The sequence below is a fragment of the Typopeltis vanoorti genome, chromosome 18, assembly GCF_054136105.1.
Source record: "Typopeltis vanoorti isolate ZY-2024b chromosome 18, IOZ_Tvanoo_1.0, whole genome shotgun sequence".
NCBI classification, from domain to species: domain Eukaryota; kingdom Metazoa; phylum Arthropoda; class Arachnida; order Uropygi; family Thelyphonidae; genus Typopeltis; species Typopeltis vanoorti.
In genome coordinates, this window is record NC_143566.1 from 111,484,219 (window position 1) to 111,503,712 (window position 19,494).

Below are 19,494 nucleotides of genomic sequence, written 5' to 3' on the forward strand. Positions count from 1 at the left end.
ACATTGTACAGTCCTGAAACCATTTTTGTTATCCACCTCTGTATCCTTTCCACAGTTAATTTATCCCCTTCAAATCCTGGGGACCAAAATTGAGAACAATAGTCTAAATGTGGTCTGAATATGTCTTATACAATGGAATGATAACTCTTTTATCTCTGAAGGTCCGTCTCAGTATTGCAGCAATCCTCTGGCTCAGGGTTGCCAGATTGGCTATTTCATGGCCAAATTTCAAAAATTTGGCACTTTTTTGAAATCTGGGGGCATGAAAACAGTTTGGCCATTTTTACAAAGATTTCATATCATATGCATTATTTACTTAGTTTAATATTGTTGTCGCATTGTAAGGCTAGTTGTTGGTACCCCTTAACGCGCCGTTTGGTTGGCAGTGACGCGCTTAATGCAAAATTGACTGTTACTGAAAATGTTTGTTCAATGACGTCATAATGAGCCTGTCCGCACAGTTAGCCTAGTGGCTTTGTGCTTTGCAATCATATGCCTGGGGAAGGAGTGTCCTAGATTCGATTCCCGTCAACGACGTGAGGAGCTTAAGGATCTTCCTCAGCCATAGCCAAGTTAGCCGGTCTTAGGCGTGGACAGCAGGGTTTTTTCTGCCAGTTTATCTAGTGTTTTTCATCCCACAAGCAGGCAAACTGGTCTGAGGACACACGGATTAGAGTCAGGAATACTGACTCAGCCATAGGTCTGATTCGTCAGCCTATGCTGGTTCTGGAGCACGGATAAAATTTGGGGGGACTAGATGGTACTGTGAACTCCCGTAGAAAGGGGGAACGCAGTATCATCACACGAAATTTATTTATTTATAATGAGCCTTCGGTAGCTGGCTTATAGTTTGTTACTATGACTCCCTCAATAATACTAAGCATGCTTGAGCTTCATTCTGTACTTGTATAACACAAGTACACAAAGCTCCCGCTCGCTATTGTTGCTATAAACTTGATCCAGTTCTGTTGATAAATACCACTAAACACGATGCAGCTTCGTTTTGTACTCATATAAAACACGTACACAACAGCCATACCAGCTTGGGTCCATGTCTGTTTTGATCATCTCTTGTTAGTTACGGAGTAGACTTTGTGTTGCAAGTGTTGTTCTGTTGCGTGATATCAGACATTTGGTGCTCTTTGGTGATAGTTTTATCTCATAAGCTTTCATACTGGAATATTTTGATTTAACTTTACCCGCATTGTGACAATATGCAAGTAATATGTTCAATTTCGTAAGAATGATAATTAAGTGATTTTAGTATAATATTGTTGTCGCATAATTTTTTAATATCGTTTATAAACTCGATCTTCATCTTGCTTATATTTTTGTTATTTTCCCTTTACCAGATTGGTGTTTGCTGTGCCAGATTAGTATTTGTACTACAAATTTTGTAGTACTATTATCTATAATTTGCTTTTTGTTTCTTCATTTTCTGAATTAAGATATTTTGTTTTTTTCAAGCCCTTTAAAATGCCTAAGTACAAAAGTGATAATAGAGGTGGAAGAAAATATAAAAAAGAGTGGGAAGTAAAATATTTGTGGCTGAAATCTTCTGATGATGGACAACAGGCATATTGCATGTATTGCAAAACTAACGTGCTGCCAAAACTTTATAACATATCTGTTCACGAAAAATCAAAGAAATGCCAATATAAATCTTCCAGTACATCACAAAGAACTCTAGATAAAGTTATCAAATCGTCCATGAATGACCAGGAAAAACAAGCAGAAATAGAACTTAGCCTTGCAATAGCATGTCATTCCTCAATTTGTGCTGTAGATCATATAGGTGAAGTAGTTAAGAAACATTGCTAAAATAGTGTTCTTGGAGGCATTAAACTGCACAGAACCAAATGTATTGCAATTATAGAAACTATAATTCTGCTTCATTGAAAGAGCAACTGAAGTATGATTTAGAAGATAAAAAGTATGTATTACTAGTAGATGAATCTACAGATATTGCAATACAAAAGCATTTGTGCATAGTTCTTAGATTTTTTTGCAATGAAATAAATAAAATTTATTATACCTGTTGTAGAGACAACAGCGGAGGTTTTATTTAATAAAATTTCAGAAGTGTTAGCTTCATATAATCAAACTCTTAAGAACTGTATTGGGTTTGCTAGTGATGGTGCTGCTGCTATGGTTGGAAGTAACAATTCCCTGTGGACTAGGATTAGAAATGAAAATCCAAACTGAATTCAAACGAGGTGCATTTGCCACTCTCTGGCAATTTGTATACAGCATGCATTTTTAAAGCTGTCATCCAATATTGGATTCATTTTGACTGAAATTCCTTCGTGGTTTTCAAATAGCAATATGAGAAGAGAAGATTTTAAGACTCTTTAAGATTCTTTTTAAAGTGATGAATTCAGCAGTTGAAGATGACCAGGAACGAGATGCACCCCTTCCATTTATGAAATTGTCCAAGACAAGGTGGTTAGTGAGAGGTAAAGTCTTCAATAATATACTGCTAAATTGGGAAGAATTAATTGCCTACTTCACCTGTAGTGAACAATCTGGAGGTCAGGATACAAGGTATAAGGCATGGTTGATAAAAGAGATGTTACAAGATAGGATGAATTATTTTTACTTTGTATTTGCTACTCCCATTCTTAAAGAGTTCGAAAGGCTTAATGTTTTGTTCCAGCAAACGTATGCTGATCCTTACGATCTTGCCAAAGAATTGTGCACACACAGAGATAGTCTTTATCAAAGGCTGTGCAATGAAGATGGAACATGCAAAATAGTAGAAAATGTAGACTTTGGAATTAAATTTGATCAAGAAATTAGGACATACTTGATCAGCTTTAGCACTTCTCCTAATATGGAAAAAGAAAATAATAAAATAAAGTCTGTGAAATTTAGGTGCCAAGCCATGCTTCAAGAATCGTTGAATCAAGTGAACAAGGGCTCCACGAGTCAGCTGATATATTTAAAGGTCTGTCACTTTTAAATCCTACTGTTATTCTAAGCCAAACAGAAAGAGAAAATTTTCTGATCTGCCATTTTTCCACCTAATAAACGATGTTGATGTAGTCGAAGACCAATACAGAAAAATTAGCCTTGTTGCATGGAATGAAGAAGAAAACTTCAAACAAGATGGAATCCCTAAGGAAGCTTTAGAATTTGGCAAGCAGTATCCAAACACAATAATTTTAAAGAAATGTTGAATTATGCCCTAACATGCCTTATCGTGCCAGCAAGTAACGCAATAGTTGAATGAATTTTTTCTTATGTAACATCCATCAAAACTAAACCCAGAAACAGCAAATTAAACTGCTGGATTCAATTGCAAGAATCCGTTCATTCTTAAGTGATAACAATATGTGCTGCCAAAACTTTAAATGTACTCCCGAAATGCTACAAATGCACAACAGCAAAACCCTTTACGACTCGACTGCAGAAAAAGAAGAACAAGATATTCAATATCTAGGAAGTGCTGTCAAATTAATAGCTGAGTTTCACTGTAAGTATTTTAAGTTTAATTAAAAGAATTTTTGATGATATGTAATTGAATATATAGGCATAATTTATGCACACTTAATTGTTGGTATGTTATAATAAATTTAGTTTAATCCTTTATCCCGGTGACAGCAAATAAAGTTTGCGCCTGAAAATATCTTCAGGACTGAATATAGTGTTGTACTACTCAGTCCTGAAGATATTTTCAGGTGCAAACTTTGTTTGCTCTCACTGGGATAAAGGATTAAACTAAATTTATTATTGTTGGTATGTTAATTCACACAATTCAATCATTTTATATCTTTGGCCATATTTTTGGCCTAATACTTTCCAAAGTGGGCATTTTTGGCTGTATTTTCTTTAAATTTTGGCCATAAGCTGTTGTGTTCATCTGGCAACCCTGCTCAGGGTTACCTTCACCACCTATGCAATATGTTCCCTGAATTTCAGTTTTCTATCAATCATCACCCCCCAGATCTCTTGTCTCCCCTACTTCCTCCAGTACATCTCCTCCAATCAAGTATGCAGCCTCCTATTGATGTATCCCAAACTTTAAGACTTTACATTTTGCTGCATTAAACCAATATCCCCTTTACCCATCTGTCTAGTTTATTCAAATCCTCTTGCCAGGCTTCAACATCTGCACTATTACTAATAACCCTTCCCAACATCACATCATCTGCAAACAAGTGAATATTCCCCTGCAATCCATTGACTATATAATTGATATAAAGGTTAAACAACACAGGTTCCAGTACTGAGCTCTGTAGTACCCCACTTATAACCTTTTGACTCCTTGATATTGCCCCACCATAGACAACTCTCTGATACCTATCAGACAGCCAATCCTGAACCAGTTGTCTAACCCGACATCTAACCCATGTGCTGCAACTTAAATATCAGCTTATCATGTGATATCCCTGTCAAATGCCTTTGCAAAATCTAAAAAAATGGCAGTATATGCCTTTCCCTCATCAACTGCTCTTGTCTCTTTATTATAAAAGGCAATCATATTACTAAAGCAAGAGCGCCCCTTAACAAATACATGTTCACTCTCACATATAACATTACCCTCATCTGCCATCGTGGCATATGGTACATCACTAATTTCTCCAAGATCTTAACAACTACTAATGAACACACAAACTGGTCTATAATTTGACACTTCCAGTCTGCTACTGCCCTTATGCAATGTCACTATCTTATCCTCCTTCCACTCCTTGGATACCTTTCCTATGGCCAGACTTTCATTGAAAAGCAAGGTAAATGGAGCAGCCAGTTCTTTAGCACATTCTCTTAAAACCGGTGGTGAAATACCATCCAGTCTCACAGCTTTATTGACATCCAGGGTACTCAGTATTTGGAACACACTCTCTCCTCTAAACCTCGAACCTGTCCTATCCTTCTGGTATTAAAACTTACTTCTCCAGGATGAAATACTCCAATAAAGTGTTTATTGAACAATTCCACTATATCCTCTGCATCAGTCACTCTATTCCCATTTTTATCCCACAATGTCATTCTTCCACAATCATTTCTCCTCCTACTGGTCACATAGCTAAAAAAATTCCCTAGGATTATCTATGGATTTTAGTGCTAGTTTCTTCTCATATTCCAGTTTTGCTTTTCTTACCATATTAGTCATTCTCATAGCCTGAGTCTTATATTCTTCATGCATCTGCTCTCCACCCCTCTCCTTATATCTTATATTTTTTATCATAAAGTTTGATTAATTTGGAAATATATTTGAATAAGGAATTGGAATAGTTTATATTCCAATTCCACATTCTCTAGCTCATGCAGAGAATGTGGAATTGGAACATTCTCTGCATGAGAATGTTCCAATTTTCATGGAACATTCTCATGCAGCCTTTCATGCCTATTTGATATTTTTATGTGCATTTGCTAAGCCATTTGATATCCTATCAAATGTCTTAGCAAAGTCCAACAGAAGAATAGTGCATATCTTTCTTTATCCAACTCAGACATGACCTCCCTTTAGTAAACCCATGATATTCCTTGCAAAGTATATTTTGTTTGCTCACCCTTTTCTGTGTGCAAGATCTCACCAACTTCTCTAAAATCTTTAAAGTCATGCCAGGAATACTGATAGGTTGATAGTTAAATACATCAGTCTTTGCAACACCTTTGTACAATGGGATTATCATACATTCTTAGAACAGAGTATAAAGTTTCTATTATTCACTTATTCATCCCTAAAAATTTGTTAATTTTCAGTGATGAAGAAAGAAAGGAGTAACATTTCAGTTCAGCTAACCCAAACCAATCAGTTGGCTTAAAGTTGCTTTTTTTTTGTATAGATGTTATTATTATTATTATGTGAAGCCTCCAAAGACTCATTGAAGGAGGACACCCACTCTATCTCCTTTCTTTCTATCTCCACCTTTCTATCTCCACAACTTTCTATCTCCACCAGTCAGTCCGCTAACTACAGTGAATCATCTACACCAAAATCACTACACTTGTTCTAACATAACTATTGGAAACTTAAGAATGAATCAATGAACCAAGTTTGAGTAAAGATGGAGAAAAGGTCCACTGAAACACATAAAATAAATGCTATAAACAATTTACAGAGACAAAGTTCTATCTTTGGACACAAATATTTTGATGATTTAAGCATTTTAAAGAGGGCAGAGAAGAAGATGCAGTAGAAAGAAATCTTGAAGTTGATAACCAAAGATAATGTGAAGCCCTGAAATGGTGAAGAAAGTGGGCTATTTACTAGCAAGTGACATTCAATTAACACTGGGGATGCTAACAAGTTAAACATAAGGAATAATTGATTGGGTCCATAATTACTACAGACTTGGTAAAAATTAAATTTGTGCAAAGTTGGTTCCATACTATTTGAATGGTGAGAGGAAAAAAATCAATCATTTGAAAGTCTGCAAGATTTTTCTCAAACAGCTGACAATGGAACTGATTTTGTAAACAGCATTATTAGTAGAAACAAGAGTAGTGGCTCCAATATAAATCTGATAGCAAAAGACAAAGCATAAAATAGCAGCCACCTATGAACACAAAAAGGATTGTTTCCAAAATCATGCTACTAATTGCAATCTTTGATCTTAAAGAGTTAAGGAATTCTTCAGGAATTCAGAACGAAGGACTTATTAGTACTTACTACTGAGAAGTACTGAACCATCGTGAAAAACAAGTGTATATGGCTAGATTTGGAACAGTCTGGTTGGTGGCTGTCACATGACAATGCATCTGCTAACCCAGCAATTGACATGGAACATTTCTGGATCACATAGGTTGCTGCGTACGATCAACTATATTCTGACTTGGTTTCAGCAACTTTACTTTTACTATTTCCCATGTTGAAATTGAGCTTGAAAGGATGCAAAATTGATAGTTTACGACATTCAGAAGAATATGAGATCCAGTTGGCAAGCTTAGGTGTTGGACATTATGAATAACTTATTTTAACAGTATTACAACACCACAAAACTAAATTATAAAAGCATGTTTATTAATTGGCATATATTTCACTGAATTTCAAACCAGCATCTTCAGAACAAAACAAGATGTTGCAATTATATTATTATTACATTACACCTCCAAGGAGTCCAAAGATTCATCAAGGGAGAGCACCTACTCTATAACTCTCGGTCTCCACCACTCAATCCACCAACTATAGCGAACGACATCATCTACACCATAAGTGGCCAACAGCAGGCTGCATGCAGCCCGTAACGTGATTTTGTGTGGCCTGCAGCAGGATAAAAACTATATTAAATTATACGTATTATCAATTTAGCCATTAGTTTCGACCACAGATTTTCTGATTGATGTACTAGTTATATTCATTATTTCTGATGATGGAAACAATTTATATTCTCAACACGGAATCAAAATTGCTTTAAAACGATTACTCAATTTATAAAATCTACTGCTTCTCTGTGAGAACTGTAGCAGTGGGAGTGGTAGTTTCTATGCACTCCAGAGTAATGCATCATTGAAAGTCACTTGCTCTGCTCTGGTTACAGTGATCAGTTTCAGAGACTCAGTTTCACAGTTAACAGTGTTATTGTTGCATTTTGTGTCCCCAGGTCAGTTACTTCAGCCTTTGTGTACTATGAGTAAGAAATGTAAGATCTGTGAAGAAAACAGGTCATTTTAGGAGAAATGGGAAAACGAATTTCTGTTTCTAAACAATAACGACAACAAACCACAGTGGCTTGTGTGTTTGCAAGTATTGTTAGTGCACAAGGAACATAACCTCAAACGCCACTACATATAGCACCATGCCGCTAAATACCAAGAATACGTTGGACAAGCATGTACTATTGTACGTAATTTGAAGAGAAAGGTTATGCTCAGAATCTATTTTTACTAAACCAACATCAATACAAAAACGCTCACTCTTGGCATCGTTTGTTGTAAGCAGAGAGATAGCAAAAGCAAAAAAATCATTATCTGATGATGAATTTGTAAAACACTGTTCTGTGAAAATGGCAAGTGCATTTGGGGAAGATAAAATTGCCAGTGAGTTTGAAAGCATCCCACTATCAAAACAAACTGTAACAAAAAGAGTTGAGGAAATATGGTCTCAAATATTAAATAAATTAGAAAGTGTTATTACAGATTCAGCTTAATTGTCATTGGCTCTGGATGAATCAACTGACATAACAGATACAGCTCAACTTCTAATTTTCATTCGAATTTCATTCAAAAGAACTGTTTCCAAAGACTTTCTTATTAATGAAGAGCAACTAGCATTAGAGTTATTGCATAACACAGCCAAAAATCAAGACATTTATGATGCAGTTATGAAGGTTGTAAATGATACTGATGACATCAACAATTTCACAGCTATTGTGACAGATGGCATCAAATCAATGTATGGTACTCAAACAGGCTTAGTTGGCAAGGCTGAAATCAATTGCCCTGTATTGCACTGCATTATACATCAGGAGGCTCTGTGTGGTAAAATTCTGGAAATAGAGGATGTTATGAAAACTGTAATAAAGTGTGTGAATCTAATTAAGGGTGGAAATCGGGCCTTGACACACCACAAGTTTCTTTCTTTTCTAACAGAAATAGAGGCAGAATATGATGACTTAGTGTTGAACACAGAAGTATGTTGGCTGAGCAGAGGGAACTGCTTGAAATGGTTTTTGCTTTGAGAAAGGAAATAAAACAGTTTTTAGAGGAACATGAGAAGACAAACAAAGAACTAATCACAAAACTATGTGATCCTCATTTTAACAGCTTACTCGCCTCTCTAACAGACATCACACACCACATGAATGAACTCAACGTGAAGTTACAGTGACGTAACCAAACAATCTCAGATTTAGTTGACACCTAGATGGGTTCATAAATTGACTGAAGGTTTTTTTAAATTCACCATAGTCAGAGGAAACTTGTTACATTTCCCTTCCTGCAGGGAGTTGATGGAGGAGAGCCATGACATTGACTTCAAATTTTCTGTGCCAATGTTAGACCAACTTTTGGAGCAATTCAGTAAGTGATTTTCTGACATCAGTGACATGCGGCCACAACTGATGTTATTTAACAACTCAATGAAATGCGACATTTCAGAGCAGCATGACACTATTCAATTAGAGTTGTGTGACTTTTAAAGTGACTCCTTTTTCCGGTCAAGGGTGGAGATAGGCATTGACTTTTGGAAACTGGTAGCAAGGGAAAAATATCCATCCTGCATTGAGTGATTTCAGCTTGAGAATTGCATCTATGTTTGGAAGCACATACATATGTGAATGCACTTTCTCAATTATGAAGGCAGTTAAATCGTCACAAAGAAACCGACGATTTGTTACGAATATCATCATCATCGTTGAAAATTGAAATTGATGAATTTATTGCCGCAAATGAATGCCCACAGTGTTCTCATTGTTGTGTTACATGTAAAAAAACCAGAAATATGTAATTAAATTTAATTTAACAACTTATAATTAAATCAATCAAGTATTTTATTTTGTTCTCCCAGTAGTAAAATGATTTAACAAATATAGTAATTCAATACATATAACTATTGCCTTGAAAAAATGCAGAGTTTATATTTATTTAATTTCTGTCTAAAAGTGTGCAGCCCATGACACTATCGCTCATCATGTACTGGCCCTCGTATAGATGAAGTTGTCCATGCCTGATCTACACCAACACCATCTACTGCCCACCACCACCACCACTAGTATTTTCACAGACAATCACAAACATTCATGTCCATGTGGGATTTGAATCTGCAGCCTTTTGGCTGGAGGGAGGATATGCTGACCACTTGGCAACCAGGCTGGCATTTACATGCAACAATGAGTAAGTGAAACAATTCAAATTGTAATGTACAAAAGATCAAAGTCCTAATTTGGTGTCCTCTCATGTTGAATAAAAGAAATATTACAGTTGAGTGAGAGTTGTTCTTAAAAAAAGTTAGTTGTTCAAATTTTTGGCAAATTAAAGCAACCATACTTTTCAAGGTTAGGAGAATGCTTCATAACCACTGCTGACTAACAATAGTCTTTCTGGCTTGTAACGACTTCTACGTGGCGCACTGTTTTTTTTTCCATTTAATAAATATCCTTTTATAATTTAGTTTTGTGGTATTGCAATTCTGTTAAAATAAGTTATTAAGAATGTGAAAGAACTCAATATCATTGCAGAAGATGAATATGCATATTGTACAAATGCTATTATACATATATTCAGTTCCTTGCGGATTATTTTGAAGAATATAACTGAAAAAATATTTTAATTTGATGTTCAGAATTCATAGAATACACAGGGCAGGGAAAAAACAACAACAAAACTGCATTCAAACAAGCCATTTCCCTGTCTTGTGTATTTTATACCCAGCTTCTTAAAAATGTTTTGCTTTTATAGCTTTTCTATGACTCTTCCAGGTAAGAACTGTATTTGAAACACTCAGGCAAGGAAATTCTTCTATAATTCTGAATTCAGTAGTAACTTCCTTTTTGTTAAAGATAGATGGAAGGCTCTAGTATAATGATTCAGAATTTAACCTTCTGCCTAAGCCTTCTCCATTATGAGGGGTAGTCCACTATTAACTTTTTTTTTTATAACATAATAACATAACTGATTACTTCAACAGCTTCAGGCTGTATCTATTGGTAAGAGTAACAGAATTTGATATAACACTGTTTATTTTATAATTTTCAAGCAACAATTTTGAACTGTTTTCCAGTTTAAACCAAAATTTAATTGCAATGATAAATCTTAGTCAACAGATAAATCTCAAATAACAAATTTAATTTAAATATAGTGAACAAATATGAGAGAATTAGCAAGTACTGACTGTTATATTTGTATGTGTGTGTGTAGATGGATAAGGCAAATAGAAGCTATAGCTATGCATTATCAAATACAGTCATGTTACCAAAGAAACAAAACTTATTTTTGTATACAGGTAACCCTCGTATAACGCGCTACTTATAGAAAGCGGTTTCAATATAACGCGGTCAACAAATTGTAGTAACCCTTGTTCAACGCAGTACTTATAGAACACGGTTTCGATAAAAATACGGTCTACAAATTGTAATAACCCTTTATCTTTTCATATATTTTTCACCGCGCAATTTAAAAATCAAATATTTTATCTTCGTTAAATTTACGTCTACCCGTATAGCACATGTAGTTATCAGTAGCAAATTTATATTAGGGGAAATACCCTTTAGCACGCATGTATGTCAGTTGGTTACCTATAAAGTCTTTATTGTTGAAAGTTGTCTTCGTTTTCTGCCAGGAAAGTGCATTAAAAATCATAAGTGTGTTAATCTCAAGCTGAGCAGTTTATTTTCTGGTGAGTTACATACAATATGTAATGCTTTTTTATGTAAAAATTTTATTTTAATGGTTATGGCCACTTAGAGGGCTTTTGCAATATGGTTGAAAATGAAATAAGTGAATTAATTGATGGGGAAATAGATTTAAATTAGGAGGAACTGGTACAATTAATAGATGACATCGAACCAAATGGCAGGAAAAAGTTCTGCCGAAGATTCTGATTATGATGAATCCATTAAAGAATTCAGTTTAAAGAAATTAGCAGAAGGACTAGACTTGGCAAGAAAGTTAGGAATTTATTTTACAGATAATGATCCCTCACTGGAGTGCTCCGAAAATTCACAAGACAATTGGATATTTGTTTAGCTCCATATTATGAACTTAATAAAAAAATTGCAGCATAGTGGTAAGCAGGGTCTTATTACTGACTTCTTGATAACTAAACCAGCCGAAGTATGCAATGAGAATTATACAAATGATGTCCAAGAGATTTCAAGTGATGACGATGTCCAGCCACTCGTAAATAAAGACACTATGTATTTTGTTTTATAGTTTATATGTTTTCTTAACTTACATGAATTACCTGCATTAAATAAAAATATTTTTTGTTGGATATGTCATTGTTGTTTATATAATTAAAAAAAAAAACGATTTCGGAACACAACCTTACTTTTTTTATGTGATCTGAGTCTCACATAACGCGATTTATATAATGTGGCATTTCTGTGAAACCTAACATTTGCGTTATACGAGAGTTACCTGTATTTAAATATGCATTTCACTTATCAAATGTAAAAATGTTAGTTAAAAAGAATACCTCATTCCTATCAGCTAACAATATTGGTCCTCCTCTCTGCACAAGAACATCAAATACTTCTGGACTGACACACTGCTGGAGGGCAACTTCTAACACATTTTTACCCTGCGGTGAATATATCACATATAATACAGATTATATATTAATTAGACATTATAACTGATCACCATATGCAATAAAACTTGTCATTAGTTGAAAATTTATATACAAGTGGAAATCTTTGTAGGCAAAATTGATCTCAGCTATTGTGAAACATCAAATAAATTATGTAGAAATACAAAAATGCATGCTTTTTTATTCTCTGAGGGCTACAACCAAAATCAACTAATTTTGAGGAAATTCATAATTTTCAGAATCAAAATGTTCCTACATTTTGATTCTGAAAACATCAAAGCATAAAACTTGCATAAAAACAAAATGACAGTTTTATAGACCCTTAATAGAAATTGTCAGCTAGTCAACCATGTGTCCAATACTTCTTTCCAGATTTTACTGCAAGAGTTTCTTAAAGTAAACAAAACAAAACAAAAAAAAACACAACCTGTTGACATTTTATTTTTTCTCCAGTTTTAATGATAATCCAGGAACTGTTTCTTGCGTCCCCCTACCAGAAAGAGATTTCAACATTTGTTTTACTCAATGAAAATTAATGCCAGGAAAAATTTTTAAACCTGACTTACTGCATTATCATAATCATCATAAAATTCCTGACATGTATCCTCAAAGGGTGTACATGATATAATAGTACTACATGAAAAATTTACATCATTACTAACTTCCTATCTACAATTTTCCTCCAAATCAATCAGTTACCTGTCAAGACTCCAACATTATCAGATCTTACATTTTTATCTTTTAAGGCACTTTTTACCATATCATTCAACCTATTGAGTGGAAAAGGGGTGATATGATTAAGACATTTAAATTACTGAAGGGTTTCTATAAGATTAATTCAGAAGATATTTTTGAAAATAGGACTGGTGGTGGGAAGACTAGGGGCCATACATGGAAGCTGGGCAAGAGTGTGGTTAGCAAGGGTGTTAGAGCTAGGTTTTTTACTTGGAGAGTGGTGAATGAGTGGAATAAGCTACCAGAGTCTGTTGTGGGGGCCATGACCGTGAATGAGTTCAAGGCGAGGTATGATAGATACTGTGTGAATGTCGAATAGTTGTTCTTGACATGATGTTAGGACCTCCCTCGATGAGTCTATCGACTCCTTGGAGTTGCCCGTAACAATAATAATAATAATATATCTTGGTCTTCCTCTGTCGTGTCTGATAAAGAGATTTGTGTTTGGTACTATGGATGGTATAAAGAAGAGGTAGACCATACAGAGAATGGATAGACGACATAAAGGACTGGTGTGGAATGGGTTTACAGAAACTGTAATAACACTGTGCACTGGACAAAAAAAGGTGGAAGAAGATAGTGAAGGAGGCATCAGACACCAGCAGGCAGTGAGACCATGGTTCATGATGATGATGATGATGTTGTGCCTGATGTTCTAATTCTGAAAATTCACTTCATTATTTGCTGTATATGTATAGCATATGTCATCCTACACACACATATACATATACACGGGCACATACATACACATGCATACTATTATTATTATTAGTAGTACAGGCAACTCCAAGGAGTCCTTAGACTCAACAAGGGAGGCCCTAACATCATGTCAAGAACAACTATTCAGCATTCACACAATATCTATCACACTTTGCCTTGAACTCATTTACAGTCATGGCACCCACAACATACTCTGGCAGCTTATTCAACTCATTCACTACTCTCCAAGTAAAAAAACCTAGTTCTAACACCCTTGCTAACCATACTCTTGCCAAGCTTCCATGTATGGCCCCTAGTCCTCCCACCACCAGTCCTATTCTCAAAAATATCTTCTGAATTTGAATGTCTCAATCATATCACCCCTTTTCTGCCTATCAACCAATTTCTGCAACCCACAAATCTTCAACCTGTTCTCATAAGGTTCATTCCATAGACCTGCTATCATCTTGGTCACTCGTCTCTGGATCCTCTCCACCTCCTCCACATCAAGAAGAAACTCTGGTGCCGAAATTTAAGCACAGTAGTCTAGGTGGGGTCTTATCAAGGCCTGATACAGAGGAACAATAACCTGTTTGTCTCTGCTCGTCAAAGTATTTTTCAGCAACCAAGTGATTTGATGAGCTGATTTATCCACTTTTGCGATGTGCCCTCTAAACTTCAACTCCCTATCCACCAACACTCCCAAATCCCTGGCCTTGTCAATCTCCTGCAGTATAGTTCCACCAATGTGGTATACTACTGCTAATCTTTTCACCCCAAAATGCACAACCTTACATTTTGCCACATTAAATTGACATCTATTCTCCTTGGCACAGCCCTCCATACTATTCAAATTATCCTGCTAAAGTTCAACATCCTGTGCATTCACTATTGCTCTACCCAACTTTGCATTATCAACAAACTAATGAACAGTTCCTCTCAGATCCTTTCCTATATCGTTAATGAACAAATTAAACAGTAGTGGTCCAAGAACAGAACCCTGTGGCACACCACTAGTCACAGGCCGTCTTTTGGACTGTACTCCTGAATAAACCACTCTCTGATATCTCTCCATCAACCACCCTCCTATCCATCTCACCAACTCTATATCCATCCCCATATGCTGCAGTTTACTGATTAGAATTCCATGTGGTATCCTGTCAAAGGCTTTAGCACGGTCCAGTAGGATCACCGTAAATCCATTACTCTTATCCAGTTCAGCCGTCACTGTGTTATAAAATGTGAGCAAGTTACTGAGGCATGATCTACCCTTCACAAAACCATGCTATCTCCCATACAGTATCCCATTTTCATCTATCCATTCCTGTATTCTCCTCTGAACTATTTTCTCCAAGACCTTGACAATGATTCCTGATATGATGATCAGTCAGTAATTTACAACAGCAGTCTTGGAACCTCCTTTATGCAGTGGAACTATTTTCCCCTCTTTCCACCCCCTCAGGACTAACCCAGACCCGACTCAAATTAAACAAAATGGTCAAGGGCACTGACAATTATTTAGCCGCTTCACGTATGACACGAGCTGGTATACCATCCAATCCTACAGATGTATTGACATTGAGGTTTTGTAATAGACTATTCACCTCCACTTCATTCACCACCATTTCCATATAAACTGTTGGTTCCTTCATTCCTGCAATGTCACCACCTGGATGATATACTCTTGCAAAGTGCTCGCTCAGTAATTCCACTATATCAACTGATTCGATTACCTTCCTACCATCGGCATTCTTTAAAATCATTCTGCCATATACATTTTTTCTTTTACTTGCAACATATCAAAAAAAACTGTTTAGGATTCTCTTTAGCCTGCATGGCTAATTTTTTCTTTCATAACCTGCTTTTGCTTTTCTTACCACACTTGTTACCCTTCTGGTCTGAGCTTTATACTACCATTCATGTGCCTACAGGTCATTTTCTCCTTAAATTCCCTCCACAGTTGTTTCTTTTTTTTTGCAGTTCAAGCTTAATGGTGTTATTCATCCATTTAACCCTACTTGATTTACTATTTGGACTTCAGGTATACATTATCAGATCTTACATTTCTATCTTTTAAGGCACTTTTTACAGTATCAATCCACCTATATCTTGGTCTTCCTCTGGGTCTTCCCGTGTTGTGTCTGATAAAGATAAAGAGATTTGTGTTTGGTATTATGGATGGTATAAACAGAATAGGATGACTATATAATATGCTACACATATATAGCAAAAAACTAAGTGATTTTTTCCTCCCAGAATTGAAACCTCAAGAACATCAACTGATGGACAATAGTGCAACCACCAAAACCTTTCCAAAATAACCTGGATGAATAACTTTGAATTTCTCTGCTCAATATCAGGTGATTATCATCATGATATATATGATGTGTGTGTAATATGTCATATGAGATATTTTCCCAAGATGTAATCCATTTTTCAGATCATGTATTGCAAATCACCAGCCAACAGGCTGTGGGGTTCAAATCCTAACATTGGCATGGATGCTTGTGATTGTCTCTGGGCAAGAGGTGAATTTAATTGCCCAGTGGGTGAGACCAACACCCTACTTATTGGAGGCATGAAGTGGCATGAAAAAATTCTATGTTTGTTCTCTACAGCAGGGTTCCTAGGTTATATATATAATATATATATATATATATATATATATATTAAAAAAATTAATATAAATAGAAAAAAATTCTTATCCTGCCCATAGTACTAAAGTACTATAAATTTAAAATTTTTGTGAGTATGGGTCACATAAAAAAAAAAAAAAACTGATCATGAAAACTGGACAGGCTACAGACACTCTGTACATTTATATGCACCCTTGTATATGATTCTCAAGATGTACAATCCTTGTATTACAACAATGGATGCATTGTGGAAACTGCTACATGTATGCGCCGAAGAATGTGAAGGATCTGTGGTCGGTCTGGGTAAATGAGAAGAAAGAAAATGTCGATGTATGTGAGAAGTATCGGGATAGGCTGGAGCATTTAGGAATGGAAGCTGACATTGGGCCCGTAGCGGAAGAACTTCGGTGGGAGTTCATCAAATTAAAAATGACCTTCATCTTCTGCATGAAGAATTGGAAGTGCTCAATAAGGAGATACTGAAAGTTAAAACAGAGTTTAACGTGTTAAACAGAGAAATTAGGACTACAGAGAACAGGATTACGTATCGGAAAGTCTTTGGTGAATGATGCAGTAATAAACAGTACGGGAGTGATTGGGAGTCAACAAAATAAAACCACAAGTGGCCTAGAAGAAACGAGATGTCGTAAGAGTGGGGGGGGGGTAAGTAATAGAGCGTTGAGTAATGAAACCAGGAGAGCCATGCTGAATAGCATAGAAAATGAGTCCATGAGTGATGCTTGTGTGGACTTGAATAAAGTTAAGAGTGGTAAGATATATGGTGATTCTATGATTAAGGGTATGGAGAGTGGTATGCATGAGGGGTGCTTGGCTCGTGGGACAATAGAAAGAGTAGCTTTAGCAATAAAGAGAGGGCATGAAGCAGACAAGATGATAGTTATGGTGGGTACAAATTACCTGAATGGTGGTATAAATTGGGTAGGAAAAGATTTAAGAACATTGTTAGATATTGTGAAGAGGAAAGTGTCAATGGGAGAATAGCGTGTGTGCTGCCTCGTTTTGACAATTACAAGTTAAGTAGATAAACGATGATAATGAATGATATGATTGCAAGAATGTGCAAAAAAAGAGGTCTGGAATTTGTTGATATTTGGAGTGTGTTTGAAGGAAAAAGACAGTTGTATGTTAGAGATGGGCTGCATCTGAACATGAAAGGACATAAGCTACTGAAGAAGTTACTGTTTTCTGAACAAGTTGAAGTAATTGGGCAGGAAAACTAATATTGAAAAGGTTGAGTGTAAGAGAGAGAAACTTTAGCACTGACTGTATAATTATTGATCATTATACGCAGAATAAATTGCAGAAGAGAGGGAATAAAAATCGGCATGGGACTACTGAAATTAGTGACTTATATATCAGTTCTAAAGCTGGTACAAGATCTAGAGGGAATCTGCAATTTTTGTATACCAATGCAAGAAGCATTCGAAATAAGAGAGAAGAATTTTTGACATTAGTCAGTGCATTCTCACCAAAAGTTGTAGGCATTAGTGAAACTTGGCTGTCAGCAGAAGATGTGGTCACTGGAATTGAATGTGATGGGTACAGTATTTTCAGGGAGGATAGAAAAGATAGAACAGGGGGAGGAGTACTGTTGATGATAGCTGATGTGTTGCAGCCAAAGAAAGTAGCATATCAAGATGACAGACATGTGAATGAGAGTTCATTTGAGGTGGTCTGGTGCGAAATAGTGACCAATGCAACCAAATATACAGTTGGATGCTGCTATAGGCCAGGGAGTATAGGGGGAGATATTGAATTCATGCATCAGCAAATTAGTGCAATGAGTGCAGGTTTAGTGATTATTATGGGAGATTTTAATTACAGCGATATCAACTGGAAGGAGGAAATATCTCATAACAAAAAAGGAAATGGAGTTCATACATCTTCTACGAGATAATTACTTGAAACAGTACATAACTGAAGGGACACGTGGTGTGAGAGTGTTGGACCTGGTTATTGGTTCAGAGGTTATATGCATAAGTAAGGTGTCCTCATTACCTCCAATTGGTGAACGCGATCAAGTGGTATTGACTTGGGAGGTTGCAAAATCTGTGGATTTTTCTGTTAAGAAGGAGTATATACAGAACTACAGGTTAGGCAATTATAACAAGCCTCAGAGTGAGCTTGCAGTCATCCCATGGCAGAACATATTGCAGGGGAAAGAAGTTAGCAGTGCATGGGATAAAATTAGCAGGTATCTGAGGAAAGCGATATCAGATTGTGTCCCTATGGTCAGGAAGTCAAACAAGGCAGGCATTACATGGATGAGCAGTAGTATCAAGCTTGATCTGCAAAAAAAGAAAATGTTATGGAGAATTCACAAGGAGAAAGGCGACTAGTACACCAATAAGCTGTAAAAGGCTCAAGCTAGGAAGGTTACCAGCATAGTAAGAAAAGCTAAATCAGATTATGAGAAGACCTTAGCCAAAGAGATCAAGGGTAATCCCAAAGAGTTCTTCCACTATGTAGCAAGTAAAAGGAAGAATGACTTCGGAAGGATAACTTTAGTGGGTGTTGATGGTATTGAGGTGACAAAATCAGATGTAATAGTCGAGTTACTGAGTGATCACTTTTCCAAAGTTTATCACCCAAGTGAGGATATCTCTGTACCTACAGCAATAACTAATGTGAGAATTGAAGCTAAGAAATCAGAGGTATTTAATATATTGCAAAATTTAAATGCAAACACTGCTGTAGGCTTAGATGGAAAATCAGCTCGGGTGTTGCGTGAATGTGCAAATGAATCGTCAACCCGTTTTACTTGGATATTTAATTTAAGTTTGAACTCTGGTATGGTCCCTAGGGAGTGGAAGTTAGGCAAAGTGGTTCCTTTGCATAAGGGTGGCTCTAAAAATGCGGTAGTCAATTACAGGCTGAGGGAATGTCGACTGCACAGTTTGGTAGATAGAAGAAGGAGAGGTGATATGATTGAGACTTTTAAACTGTTGAGAGGTGGTTACAGGGTTGACACTGGAGAGTTCTTTCATTTGGTTGAACAGTGGGAAGGAGTGATGACAAGGGGCCATCCCTGGAAGTTGTGAAAGGAAACTATGAGCAAGAGGGTGAGGAGTGGTTTCTTTGCATGGAGGGTGGTTGAACCGTGGAATGCATTGCCTGATGGAGTGGTGAGAGCGAGAACAGTCAATGAGTTTAAGGAGTGGTATGATAGACTTTGTGTTTCTTAGGGGGGGGGGACCTCCCCTCGAT

The 19,494-nt window shown here is 36.3% G+C and overlaps 1 protein-coding gene across 1 annotated transcript in view; it reads right to left on the reverse strand.

Moving 5' to 3' along the window:
• LOC150097074 (uncharacterized) overlaps positions 1 to 19,494 on the reverse strand; it is a 376,162-nt gene that overhangs the window by 92,470 nt on the left and 264,198 nt on the right. The window contains exon 12 of the mRNA XM_090408120.1: positions 12,083 to 12,187. Within this exon, the coding sequence (XP_090264246.1) occupies positions 12,083 to 12,187 (105 nt within the window). The remainder of the gene's footprint in view (positions 1 to 12,082; positions 12,188 to 19,494) is intronic.